The sequence below is a fragment of the Prionailurus viverrinus genome, chromosome F2, assembly GCF_022837055.1.
Source record: "Prionailurus viverrinus isolate Anna chromosome F2, UM_Priviv_1.0, whole genome shotgun sequence".
NCBI lineage: Eukaryota > Metazoa > Chordata > Mammalia > Carnivora > Felidae > Prionailurus > Prionailurus viverrinus.
Window position 1 is genome coordinate 35139447 of NC_062578.1, and position 15168 is coordinate 35154614.

General features: G+C 35.4%; 1 protein-coding gene across 6 annotated transcripts in view; it reads left to right on the forward strand.

Moving 5' to 3' along the window:
- The window catches only part of CNBD1 (cyclic nucleotide binding domain containing 1), a 511584-nt gene that overhangs the window by 365224 nt on the left and 131192 nt on the right, over positions 1-15168 (forward strand). For all 6 annotated transcript variants that reach the window (XM_047842481.1, XM_047842482.1, XM_047842480.1 and 3 more), the window contains one exon: positions 441-573. In XM_047842481.1, the coding sequence (XP_047698437.1) occupies positions 441-573 (133 nt within the window). The remainder of the gene's footprint in view (positions 1-440; positions 574-15168) is intronic.

The window sequence follows — 15168 nt, forward strand, 5'->3', positions numbered from 1 at the left end:
TCTCTAAAAATAGTCAGGATTTCTTTTGATATAGTGGTCTCAGTGTCAGTGGTACAGACGACTATCTCAGAATTCAACTTCCTTCCAAATCCCTGAATTCAGAGTCACTCACTTCTAACAATATTTGGTATGTTTTATTTTCAAAATATAAGTATCAATTATTTGATATTATCATGTACAACTTTTGAGTTTAGTCTGGATTATGACAAGATTTTTAAGAAATGCAAAAATATTTATGGAAGTCTAAAAATATTATGAAAGGTGGGAAAATATAATTTTAGTAGCACACCAGAAGACTAAAATTTCAATATGGTTATGTGGTCTTGGAATGATGCTCCTATAAAATTCAAATGTATTTTGTGCTATATAACCTTTATTTTTCTGTTATGCCATTTATCTATCTGCTATACATTTTCCTTCTTTTTTAATGACTTTTTCAGGAAAACATAAAGCTTGGAAATAAAGAAAAGATGAAATTAATTCATAAATGTCCATATTATGAGGAGTGGCCGACTTTATCCATATGTGAGCTAGTTGCACTCATTAAATGGAAAAAATTTCCTCCAGGTCATGGTGAGTTTAATGCAATTTTGAATCATCTTCTTTATATAACATAGTACTGGCATTTGTAATCTTTCATTGTTTTAATGTTTGATATAACATTTCTTCATATTATTTTACTTGATGTACTTAAGCACATTAATTTACTTAATGTGACCTTTTAATTAGACATTTAGAATCCTGCCTGTTTTTTTATTAAAAAATCATTCTGTATTGGCTTGAAGATCTTAGGACTGGCCTTATTTCCACGTCTCTCTATTTCCCCATGGCACTGCCCTTCTTGCTCTATTGTCCTTACAGTCAATCAAAGACCAAAGAAGGAGAAATGCAGTGAGAAGTTATATCCATTTTTCCTGTTCTCCTGATTGAATGCCTACTGCAAGTTTCCTTATCTGTACCTGTGCTATACATTATCAGTGGAAAATACAGAGAATAGGCTGAGCTAAGGGGTAGCAGCAGTGAAGCTGCCATCATGTCCAATATTCAGCATGACAGGGATGTGTGGATTTCCTGGTTACACATACAAAAAAAGCGTAGGCAGCATTAAGTCATTTTGTAGAATTGTTTCTATCTATGAGAGCCCATTAATAAGAAATGTTACCTGCTATGGACTCAATGTTTATGCCTCCCAAAATTAATATGTTTAAGGCCTAATCCCCAATATGATGCTGTTTGGAGGTGGAGCCTTTGACAAGTGATTAAGTCACTAGAGTGGAGCCCTCATGAATGGGATTAGTGCCTTTATAAGAAGAGACATGAGAGAGATGATCTCTCTCTCTCTTACCCATATGGGGATACAAGAAGGCAGGTATCTGCAAATAAGAAAGAGAGATCTTACCAGACACTGAATCTACTGCCATCTGTATCTAGGACTTCACAGTATCCAAAACTGTGAGAAAAAAATGTTGTTTAAGCCGTCCAGTCTATAGGATTTTGTTATAGCAGCCCAAACTGACTAAGACACTGATACAAGAGGAACTGTGGTAGGTGGGTCAGAGCAGCCTTAGATCTCCTCCAGTAAGGAGTCCCTAAGATAATAGAGAGAGGTTTGTAGCCTTGCCTGGCTTTTCTCTTAGTGAAACAGTGGAGTATTTGTACCTAAGATTATAATGGAAGAGGTAGTGTTTGAGAGAAATACTTCCATTTCAAGTTTCAGAGCCGTTAAGTGTAGTGAGGGATATAGCACTAGGAGGAGGTGAATATTTCAGATAAACTTAAAATTAAATTCTAAAAAGAATGAGTCTGAGTTGCTAATTCCATACTGTGACTGTTAATGATAAAAATATGGTGAAGTTAAGGAAAACCTGGCAAAGATGTCCTTTGAGTGAGTCAACGTATAATAGAAAAGTGAGGTACAGCATAGCACCAATATGGAGGGTTGTTTTATAAGAAAAAAGTAAATATGACTACAGGCAAAGTTATGCTTGAAAACCTAAGATTCTCTAATAAACTTGTTAAATTTGGTGAGGGGCACCTGGGTGGCTTAGTCAGTGAAGTGGCCGACTCCCGGTTTCAGCCCAGGTCATGATCTCACAGTTCATGGGTTCAAGCCCTGTGTCAGGCTGTGCACTGACACCATGGAGCCTGCTTGGGATTCTCTGTCTCTCTTTCTCTCTGCCCCTCTCCTGCTCATGCGCTCTCTCCCTTTCTCCCTTTCAAAAATAAACATTAAACAAAATAATTTAGTGAGATTATAACTCTTTACTAAATTTGTTCCAAATTTCTTTCCTGTGCTTTTTTTTATGTTTTTATTTATCACAGTTTTGAAATACAATGTTTAACCCATATTTAGCCAAACACATATTTTATCATGCTTGTAAAAATTGAATTTTTGATGTATTTTTGTTCATGAAACATTTTTTCTAATGAGTTATTAATGCCATTTTTGGCCAACAGTATATATAAAAAAGCAAGTAGTAAACTGACTTGGGAAAAAAAAGTATTGAACATTTATAAATTCAGCATATTTTATTGAATAGAAATATATATTCTTTAATATGAATGTTTTGATTTATCATGAGTTCCTCCTTTGGTATCAGAAATATCACATTTTGGTCCATGCCTCAATCCCAAGACTATTTTGTATAAAAAATAATACTTCAGTCTTGTCTATATGTGAGTACATTAATATTTTTAGGTGTATATGGGGAATAATTATGAGCTTTTAATTCATTTGATTACTAATGATGACTAATATGTGTCTCAGTCTAAAATATCAACCTAAGATATTTAAATTTAGCATCAGAATGTTAAGGAGGTACAGACTTGATGCAATTTTTTAGCCTAATGCTGGTTTCAACTTCTTTTTAGTAAAGGTCTTTAAAAATAGTGGTGGAGGGGTGCCTGGGTGTCTCAGTTGGTTAAACATCTGACTTTGGCTCGGGTCACGACCTCATGGCTCATGAGTTTGAGCCCTGCGTTGGGCTCTGTGCTCATAGCTCAGAGCCTGGAGCCTGCTTTGGATTCTGTGTCTCCCTCTCTCTCTGTCCCTCCCCTGCTCATGCTCTGTCTCTGTCTCTCTCAAAAATAAATATTTAAAAAAATAAAGCAAACAAAAAAGAGAAAAAAATAAGAATAATGGTGGAATCTATCTATTGCATTGGACAGTCTGTGATTATATTGAATAAGTCAAAAGTAGCATTATTTTGCCACTGATTCCTAAATACAAATATGTGGTGCTTACATTTATACAGTTTTAAAAATCATTTGTCCTCCTTAGAGAAGAATGACAATAACAATAAATGATCTTCAAAGCCCGTTTCAGCCCTGAAATACTGTGGTTCTTATAAATAAACATACCTAGGTGAAGAATAAGTTCTGTCAACCTAATCAAATTTTCTTTTATGGTAGTGACAAACTTGATATATCAAAGAGAAGCATTAGATGTAATACTTCTCGACTTTCCTCAAGATTTTGAATTTTTATCAGAAAATGTAGAGACTGTTGCTCAAATTATACTTTTATTATCTAGGTTTAAAATTAGCACCAGTATGATTTCCAAAGCATAATTATGTGTATTTTGATCTTTTAGGAATATATATTGGATGAAGTTTCAGAGAGATTTAATTATTCAAAAGAGTGATAGAATTTAGGATTAATCTTTAGCAATCTATGAAATAAGTGAAGTGTATTTCTGGCTCAATTTCCTTTGTTAACTTCCTCAGTCTTCTTACTTAAGCTTCACATGCCAATGGATCCTGACTGTAATAGATGTGTACAATGTTGCTTGTAATTTGGGCATATCCAGTTCCTATCACACCAATTAAAGTCTTCACAGGTGTTATTTTTTTCAAAGTATGACTGGCTGAAAAAATAACAACCAGCGTATTTCACTAATCAGCCAGTTTCTGTGGTTATTGTGTAGAATAAAAAATAGTAAATTAAGTTGGCATCAATCAACTATTTATGTATATTTTATTGTTATCCTACCTATATCAGTATGCTCTGTCTTTTCCAGGCAAAATTTGACATAGCAAACAATAACTAGAGATACTTAAAAAAAAGTGGTAGTCAACCTAGTTCTGAAAGATAAAATATGCCATTATACTAATAGTAAAAACGATATCTAGTCTTCACAAACCAAAAGCGGAGAGCTTCAGACACAGGATATATACTTTGAAATTCTACCTAATAAAAAGGTAAAGTTCTGGGCTCTGAGTTCCAATAAGTTTTTGGCTTCAGTATCTTACAGATCATTCTGTGGGGTTTTATATTCTCAGCCCCAGTGCACACTTTTGAGCATCCCAGAAAAAAGTTGGTGCTTAGAAGTGCTATTGATCCTGATGGTTTTTTTTCTTCCATTCCTTTTTTATGGCTATTTTTTGCATTAGGTAGATATTTTCTAATGTAATATATTAATTCACTTAATGTTTTCTTAATAGACTTTACAGTTTAGAGCACTTATAGGATCTCAGCAAAAGTGAGCCGAAGGTACAGATATTTCACATATACCCCCTATCCCCAGTCTTACATAGCATTTCCCACTTTTTTTTTTGCCTTTTGAGAATGGCTACCATGATTTTATTTTTAATATAATTTACTGTCAAGTTAGCTAACATACAGTGTATACAGTGTGCTCTTGGCTTCAGAAATAGATTCCCATGTTTCATCGCTTTCATAAAACACCCACTGCTCATCCCAACAAGTGCCCTCCTTAATGCCCATCACCCATTTTCCCCTCTTCCCTGCAACACCCCCACCATCAACCCTCAGTTTGTTCTCTGTATTTAAGAGTCTCTTATGGTTTGCCTCCTTCCCTCTCTGTAACTTTTTTCCCCCTTCCCCTCCCCTATGGTCTTCTGTTAAGTTTCTCAGGATCCACATATGAGTAAAAACGTATGGTATCTGTCTTTCTCTGCCTGACTTATTTCACTTAGCATAATACCCTGCAGTTCCATCCACATTGTTGCAAATGGCAAGATTTTATTTTTTCTCATTGCCAAGTAGTATGCCATTGTATATATAAACCACGTCTTCTTTATCCATTCATCAGCTGATGGACATTTAGGCTTTTTCCATAATTTGGCTATTATTGAAAGCGCTACTATAAACATTGGAGTACATGTACCCCTATGCATCAGCACTCCTGTATCCCTTGGGTAAATTCCTAGCAGTGCTACTGCTGGGTCGTAGGGCATTTCTATTTTTCATTTTTTGAGGAACCTCCACACTGTTTTCCAGAGCAGCTGTACCAGTTTGCATTCACACCAACAGTGCAAGAGGGTTCCTGGTTCTCCACATTGTCCCCAACAATGTTTCCTGTTGTTAATTTTAGCCACTCTGACCGGTGTGAGGTCATATCTCAATGTGATTTTGATTTGTATTTCTCTGATGATGAGTGATGTTGAACTCATCATGTGTCTGTTGGCAATCTGGAGGTCTTTTTGGAAAAGTGTCTATTCATGTCTTCTGCCCATTTTTTCACTGGATTATTTGTTTTTCATGTGTTGAGTTTGATAAGTTCTTTATAGATTTGTATACCAACCCTTTATCTGGTATGTCATTTACAAATAACTTCTCCCATTCTGTAGGTTGCCTTTTAGTTTTGTTTATTGTTTCCTTTGCAGTGCAGAAGCTTTTTATCTTGGTGAAGTCTCAGTAGGTTATTTTTGCTTTTATTTCCCTTGCTTTCAGAGACATGTCAAGTAAGAAGTTGCTGCAACTGAGGTCAAAAGGTTGTTGCCTGTTTTCTCCTCTATGGTTTTGATGGTTTCCTGTCTCACATTTAGGTCTTTTATCAATTTTGAGTTTATTTTTGTGTATGGTGTAAGAAAGTGATCCAGTTTCATTCTTCTGCATGATGCTGTCCAGTTCTCCCAACACCACTTGCTAAAGAGACTGTCTTTTTTCTATTGGATACTCTTCCCTGCCTTGTCAAAGATTAGTTGGCCATACATTTGTGGGTCTCATTCTGGGGTCTCTATTCTATTCCGTTGGTCTATGTATCTGTTTCTGTGCCAATACCCTACCGTCTTGATTATAGCTTAGTAGTAGAGGCTAAAGTCTGGGATTGTGATGCCTCCCACTTTGGTTTTCTTCTTCAATATTACTTTGGCTATTTGGGGTCTTTTGTGGTTCCATACAAATTTTAGGATTGCTTGTTCTAGCTTTGAGAAGAATGCTGGTACAATTTTGATTGGGATTGCATTGAATGTGTAGATTGTTTTGGGTAGTATTGACATTTTAACAATATTTTTTCCTCCAATCCATGAGCATGGAATGTTTTTCCATTTCTTTCTGTCTTCTTTAATTTCTTTCATAAGTTTTCTATAATTTTCACCACACAGATCTTTTACATCTGTGGTTAGGTTTATTCCTAGGTATTTTATGGTTCTTGGTGCAATTGTGAATGGTATCAGTTTCTTTATTTGTCTTTCTGTTGATTCATTATTGGTGTATAGAAATGCAACAGATTTCTGTACATTGATTTTGTATCCCGCGACTTTGCTGAATTCATATATCAGTTCTGGCAGCCTTTTTGTGGAGTCTGTCAGGTTTTCCACATAGAGTATCATATCATCTATGAAAAATGAAGGTTTAAATTCTTCTTTGCCAATTTGGATGCCTTTTATTTCATTTTGTTGTCTGATTGCTGAGGCTAGGACTTCTAACACTATGTTAAACAATAGTGGTGAGAGTGGACATCCCTGTAGTGTTCCTGACCTCAGGGGGAAATCTTTCAGTTTTTTCCCATTAAGGATAATATTAGCTGTAGGCTTTTCATATATGGCTTTTATGATGTTAAGGTATGTTCCTTCTATACTGATTTTCTTGAGGGTTTGTATTAAGAAAGGATGCTGTATTTTGTCAAATGCTTTTTCTGCATCGATTGACAGGATCATGTGGTTCTCATCCTTTCTTCTATTAATGTGATGCATCACATTGATTGATTTGTGAATATTGAACCAGCCCTGCAGCCCAGGAATGAATCCCACTTGATCATGGTACATAATTATTTTAATATGTTGTTGAATTCTATTTGCTAGTATCTTGTTGAGAATTTTTGCATCCATGTTCATCAGGGATATTGGCCTGTAATTCTCCTTTTTAGTGGGGTCTCTATCTGGTTTGGGAATCAAGCTAATACTGGCTTCATAGAATGAGTCCAGAAACTTTCCTTCTGATCTGTTTTTTTGGACAACTTGGGAAGGAAAGGTATTAACTCTACTTTAAATATATGTTAGAATTCCCCTGGGAAGCCATCTGGCCCAGGACTCTTATTTGTTGGAAGACTTTTGATAACTGATTCAATTTCTTTGCTGGTTATGGGTCTGTTCAAATTTTCTATTTCTTCCCGTTTGAGTTTTGGTAGTGTGTGGGTGTCTGAATTTGTTCATTTCTTCCAGGTTGTCCATTTTGTGGGCATATAATTTTTCATAGTATTCTCTAATAATTGTTTGTATTTCTGTGGTGTTGTTATCTTTCTTTCCTCTTTCATTCATGATTTTATCTATTTGGGTTCTCTCTCTTTTCTTTTTGAGAAGTCTGGCTAGGGGGTTGGGGTTTATCAGTTTTGTTATTTTTCTTAAAAAAAACAGCTCTTAGATCCATTGATCTGTTCTAATATGGTTTTTTTTCTGTATTATTTATTTCTGCTCTAATCTTTATTTCTTCTTCTGCTGGCTTTGGGGTTTCTTTGCTGTTCTGTTTCTAGTTCCTAAAGTGTGCAGTTAGGTTTTATATTTGGGATTTTTGTTAGTTAGTTAGTTTGTTTGTTTTTGCATAGGCCTGGTTTCAATGTATGTTCCTCTTAGGACTTCCTTTGTTGCATCCCAAAGAGTTTGGACTATTGTGTTTTCATTTTCATCTGCTTCCATATATTTTTTACATTTCTGTTTTAATTGCCTGGTTGACACATTCATTCTTTAGTAGTATTTTCTCTAACCTCCATGCTATTGGAGGCTTTTCTGAAGTTTCATAGTGTTGTGATCTGAAAATATGCATTGTATGATCTAAATTCTTTTGTATTTATTGAGGGTTTTGTGACCCAGTACGTGATGTGTCTTGGGGAATGTTCCATGTGCACTGGAGAAGAGTGTGTATTCTGGTGCTTTTGTATGAATAGTTCTGAATATATCTGTCAAGTCCATCTGTTCCAGTGTATCATTCAAGGTGATTGTTTCTTTATTGATTTTCTGCCTAGATAATCTGTTCACTGTTGTAAATGGAGTATTAAAGTCCCCCTGCAATTACCGTATTCTTATCAATAAGATTGGTTATGTTTGTGATTAATTGATTTATATATTTGGGTATCTCCCAATTGGGGGCATAAACATTTACAATTGGTCGCTCTTCTTGATGGATAGACCCCTTAATTATGATGCGGTGTCCTTCTTCATCTCTTGTTACAGACTTTAGTTTAAAATCTAGTTTGTCTGATATATGTATGGCTATTCCAGCTTTCTTTTGACTTGCAGTAGCATGGTAGATAGTTCTCCATCCTCTCACTTTCAATCTGAAGATGCCCTTATGTCTAAAATGAGTCTTTTGTCGACAGCATATAGATAGATCTTATTATTTTTTTTATCCATTCTGATACCCTATGTCTTTTGATTGGGGCATTTAGTCCATTTACACTCAGAGTTATTATTGAAAGATATGGATTTAGTGTCATTGTGCTATCTGTAGATTTCATGCTTGTGGTGCTGTCTCTGGTTCTTTGTAGTCTTTGCAGTATTCCACTTATAGAGTCCCCCTTAAGATCTCTTGCATTGCTGATTTAATGGTTATGAACTCCCTCAGTTTTTCTTTGTCTGGGAAATCCTTTATTTCTCCTTCTATTCTAAATGACAGCCTTGCTGGATAAAGGATTCTTGGCTGCATATTTTTCCTATTAAGCACACTGAATATTTCTTGCTACTCCCTTCTGGTCTGCCGACTTTCATGGATGGGTCTGCTACTACCCTTATGTGCCTACCCTTGTAGGTTAAGACCTGTTTGTTCCTAGCTGCTTTCAGAATTCTCTATTTTTATATTTTGCCAGTTTCACTATGATATGTTGTGAAGAAGACCTATTCTTGTTAAATATGAGGGAAGTTCTCTATGCATCTTGGATTTGGATGTCTGCCTCCTTCCCAACATTAGGGCAGTTCTCAGCTATAATTTGTTCAAGTAAACCTTTTGCCCCTTTCTCTCTATTTTATTCTTCTGTAATTCCTGTGATACAGATATTATTATGTGTCATTGAATCACTTAGTTCTCTGATTCTCCCCTTGTGATCTAGTATTTTCTTATATCTCTTTTTCTCAGCTTCATCATTTTCTAATTTTATCTTCTATTTCACTTATTCTCCTCTCTGCTTCCCCTATCCTTTCTGTCACTGCATCTAGTTTATTTTGCACCTCATTTACAGCATTTCTTAATTTATCATGACTATTTCCCAGTTCCCTGATCTCTGCAGCAATAGATTCTCTGCTGTCTTCTATGCTATTTTCAAGCCAAGCTATTAATCTTATGACTCTTATTCTAAATTTTTGATCAGATATATTGTTTATATCTGTTATGAGCAATTCTCTAGCTGTCATTTCTTCCTGGAATTTCTTTTGAGGAGAATTCTTCCGTTTCATCATTTTGGCTAGTTTTCTGTCCTTTATGTGTTTTAATAGCTTGTCACATGTTCTGCACATGTGAGCACTACTATATTAAAAAGAGGTCATACATGTCCATGGCCTGGCCCTTCAGGAAGTGTTTTTGGAGTGTGTTGTGTGATCTCTGTTGTTGTGACTCTGGTTGTTTTATCTTCCTACTTGTAGTGGTGGTTTGGACCTTCTACCAGTAGTGCTTTGATTTGTTCATTTAGGTAGTCCTGGAAAAAGTTTAAAAAGTGGGGGATGGTGGAAGAAGCCAAAGAGAGAAATAACAGGGGTGGGGAAAAAGAAAAGAAAAAAAATTGACCAGGCAGAGAATCAGAGAAACTATATGGCTTAAACCAGAGTGACAGAGAGGAAAATAAAGAAGAAGGAGATAAAGAAGAGATATAAAAATAATAGATTAAAAATGTCTGCTTAAACAAACAAAAAACAGAATAGAGAAGGGAAGAAATAACAGGAAGAAAAGAAAGAAAAACAAATATATTCTTGACCAAGAATCAAATCAGAAAATACAAAACCATTGGACTGATATCTGATGGTGCCTTGGAACCGGTGGCTGTGCTTGTCTGGAAGAGGGGCTGTCTGGTCTGGTCAGTGTCAGTCTTGCTCCTGTAGATGCACAGTTATCAGCGTGGTTTGGTATAGGCAGGTCCTGCCTCCAGTGTGGACCCACTGTCTGTTCCCTGCTTTTTTCAAGCCAAGCTATTAATCTTTTGACTCTTATTCTAAATTCTTAATCAGATATATTGTTTATATCTATTTTGAGCAATTCTCTAGCTGTCATTTCTTCCTGGAATTTCTTTTGAGGAGAATTCTTCCGTTTCAACATTTTGGCTAGTTTTCTGTCATTTATTTATTTATCTATCTATTCATTCATTCATTCATTCATTCATTCATTTTTATAGCTTGTCATGTAGCTATAGTCCTGCACCTGCAAGCACTACTATATTAAAAAGTGACCTGTTGGTGATGGGGAGAAAAATGGTGACACCCCAGTCTCTCCTCCCTAGACTGGGTGTCTCACACCACTCTGTTAAGGCCATTATCACAGTGCTGCAAGGGCATGATCAGCTGGTTTGTCCTTTTCCATAGTCTCCCTTGCCTCCCTGGTGCTGGGCTCGTACCCAAACCCCAGTGTCTTAGAAGATCCTGCTCTGTGCACCCTGGTTCTGGGGTAGTGCCACTCCACCCTGCAAGCAGACAAAGGGCCTCTGGCTGGCAGGTGCCTGCAGGGTATTTTGTCCTTGGAGCAGCTATATACTTTCCCACAGCACTCAAGGGAGGGGACTACTCTCTCATACTGCACCTCTGAGCTTGCTACCGAGCCCAGGGCTGGCTACCCCCGCCCCACCAACCCCAGGTTTATGTACAGAAGGCAGGACCCAGTCTGGAGAAAACCCCACAACCCTGGATTAAGTTAGAAATTGGTTCTTTCTCCATTTTTTCCCTTTCCCAGTCCATGGTTTTTCTCTTGTCCAAATACAATCCTATACTTCCACAGCCTCTAGAAATTGGTTCTTTCTCCATTTTTTCCCTTTCCCAGTCCATGGTTTTTCTCTTGTCCAAATACAATCCTATACTTCCACAGCCTCTCTTTCTCTTCCTTTTGTCTGTCCACAGGAGATCCCTGACCTCCACGCCTATGCCACCGGTTTTATCTCTCCCAATTCACAATCATGCCCCTATGGCCCATCAAGTTGTTGTCATGGGGCCCTGGAGATGTTTTTGTCACTCTATAGCCTGGATTCATGGAATTCCAAGCCTCCTGGCCTCAATAGTGCTGTGTTTGAGATAATGTTTAACAAGAGAATTTTGGGTCCCCTTACTTCTCCACCATGTTGACTCCTCCTCCTGGAATTCTCCACCCTTAACATACTTCATGAAACTGTTACATTGTTACAATTAATGAATCTACAGTAAACCATCATTATCATTGAAACATCATAAACCAAAGCCCATAGTTTACTTTACATTTCACTCCTGGTGTTGGACATTCTCTGGGTTGGGTGAATGTGTAATGACATTTATCCACCATCATAGTATCATATAGAGTAGTTTCATTGCCCCCCAAATTATCTGCACTCCACACATCCATTCCTCCATGCTCCCTAACCACTGGCAACTACATCTTTTTGCTGTGTGGTTTTTTAAATGGTTTTCCCATTTCCAATGTCTCAGAAAATTGGAATTGTACAGTATGTAACCTTTTTAGAATGGTCTCTTTCACTCAATAATATATATTTAATGTTTCTCCATTTCTTTTCATTGTTTGATAGCTCATTTCTTTTTAATACTCAATAATATTATATTACCTGGATATACCACAGTGTATTTATCCCTCCACCTAGTGAAAGACGTCTTTGTTGCTTCCAAGTTTTGCCATTTAAATGAAGCTGTTATAAACATCGGTATGCAGGTTTTTGTACGGACATAACTTTTCAACTCTTTTAGATATATGTCAAGGAGCACAATTCCTGGATAATATATTAAGAAGAATATGTTTAGTTTTGTAAGAAATTGCCAAACTGTCTTCTAAAATGGGTGCACTCTTTTGCATTTCCATCAGCAATGAGATTTTGTGACTCCACATCAGCATCAGCATTTGATATTGTCAGTGTTCTGGAATTCGGCCTTTCAAGTAGATTTGTAGTGGTATTTCATTGTTGTTTTATGTGCATTTCCTTGATAACATTTGAGTGAAGCATATGTTCATGTGCTTATTTCTAATCTAGGCATCTTCTTTTATGAGGTATCTGTTAAGGTCTTTGGCCTGTTTTATTAATCAGATTTTTTTGTTATTGTTCAGAGTTATTTGTATATTTTGGATAACAGTGCATTATTATAAATGTCTTTTGAAAATATTTTCTCCCAATCTTTGGCTTGTCTTCTCATTCTCTTGACATTTTTCTTGATAGCTTGGCACGATGTACTTGGTAAATAGAATTGCTATAAATAGGTTTTAGTAAATACTTTTAATAAAATACTTTTAATAGGTTTTAGTAAATACTAGTAAATTCTTTCTGTATTTGTCATTGTATACACTTTTTTTAAATAAATATTGCTATAAGAAACATTTTCTTAGTATGATAGGCACTGCAGATTATATTGATTAGTGCCACTTTCAAGCACTTTTTACCTGCCTTTCTCTACTGTAGAATCTAGAAAAGCTAAAGACTACATCTCCTAGAATCTTTTAAAAAATATTTAATTTTGACTATGGCCTGTCTTATGTCCAATGAATACAGTTGTATAATATTTGCAAGAAGTCATGGAGCAGGTCTTTTTATAGGCATGGTGATGAGGGTGGTGGTTCTGATTTTGCCTCTAGCATTACAAGTGATGCCTAGGAGAGAGAGGTTTCCTTTAGAAGAGCTCTATATTGTGGGTGGGCCTTTCCACTGGCTGATTTTTTTTTTTGGTAGTATTGAAACCTGGTTTCATGGTCCTCCTGCACCTTCTTAATACCTTCTAATAATCCTCCTTTTATTTAAATCTAGTTAGAAGGACTCTGTGTTCTGTACTTAGGAACCAAAAATAGTCCTTTAGTCTCATCCATTCCATCAGTTTATCTCTTTTGTAAATAAATGCTTTTTTAGAAATTCTTCATTTTGCTTTAATCAATTCATATTTTTATTGAATATCTACTGTGTAGAAATCACTGTATTAATTGCTTTTTGTCGAGTTAAAAAGAAATGCATTCTAAAATTACATAAAATTAAATATTGAGTAGGTACAATGCATTTATTACAATGTAGGATAGTTTGACTTTAGATTTGATTGTATGAGATTTAATAATTAGAAAAAATAAAAGACTGTAATTTTAAGGTAATTAGATGGATCACAAATATCTTGCATAGAATAATTATCAGTATCTCTGGACATATATATTATTTACCATGATAATTGTTAAGTGACTATTTTCCAACAGATATAGTAGAAGTTAAATGGAAGAAAGGATTTTTTGGTTATGATTGGACAGTGGGTAGGAGTGATAATTCTAGGAAAGAAAGGAAAATTAACATGAGCCAATATATGCCTTGCAGATGATTTAGCAGAGTGGGTCAAACAGCCCAACTGAGTTAAAGTGCTTCTTTGTGATCATTGTGATCCTAGTAACAACTATAAATAGTCTGATGTATTTTAAATTCCATATTCATGTCTTGTATTTTATTTTATAGCTAACTTGGTGTCATTAAAGGTTTTTGAATAGTAAAAGCTACCTAAGGAGGTAAAAGTTTTAGAAGAATGAATCAGGCTAAGCAATATTGAATGATTGTTGAAAGGAGAGAAGCAGTGGAAAACAAAAGTCTATTTTGCTAGTGCAGAGGCAAAGAGATGAAAGGCATCAGTGATACTAATAATAGAAAGAAATTAATGTGGAAGCATTTTGATTATTCAGGGTATCGTATAGAATAGATCTTTTCAAATACATTTTCTCTATTCTTTAGTACCCTTGGCAATCTGTGCTTGTATGAAATGCTTTCTTTTGTTTTTAATTTCAAACATAGTAGTTTGTTGCTGCACTGATGTATGTGTATCTGGGTATGTCTGGGTATGATGTATGTGTATCTGGGTATGTCATATTAAAAACACTGGGTAGGATTCTCAAACATAAATTTAAATGGGCCTGTGCTCTCACCCACCACCTCCAAGTTAGAATAAAACATTCCTAGTATTTCCCAGAGATATTTAAATATAGACCACCCCATCCCCATTCCTAAGTCTTTTGTGAGTGCAAGCCACTATTTATAAATGTTTGTGAGAGGCTTGCTTTTGTCCTACTCAGAGCCCAAGCTACACATATCTTTCTCAGTGACTTGTTTGGCTATGGACAGATATTTGTAACTCATGTTTTCATTGACAGATATTTGTAATTTATGTTTTTATTATGTAGCATGTTTGTTCTTATTCCCTAACTAGTAAGAGAACACATTTTTTTCTTCCCTTTTGTTTTGGTCATTAAAACCCAGGCCCTCTAGTTGTTTCCATCTGCAAATGTTCCCAAGAGTGCTGAAGGGCCTGATCACAGCTTGTTTTTTCAGCTTCATATTAATTTTTATTTATATTAAAGGATTTATGGTGCTATTGACTATCTTTAGGTACAAACTCAAATTATGTGTGTTTTTATTACTTTATTTTCTAAACATATTTGTGAAGATAATTCAAGTATGTTCCAATATTTCTACTTGGATCTTTCTATATTACAGTTTCCTTTGTGACTCAAGAAATTTTAACTTTCTCCCATGAAACAGCTGATTTTTTTTAAAAAGACAACAAAAAACAAAAACTGTTTCCTCATGATTTGGTAGTACATCTTTTTGCTAGAGTAATAATTCATGACAGAAATGTGTAACTGCTAGATAAAATTCAGTAATTTTAACATTCTGTGAAAACAGCTTCTAATGTTATCATAAGAGCTTTCAAAAATTACTTCAGAAATATTGTGGATAGAAATATCATTAAATATAATGTTTCTGTTAATTTTCATTGTGAAATTTTGTTTTACTAAATAATTAAT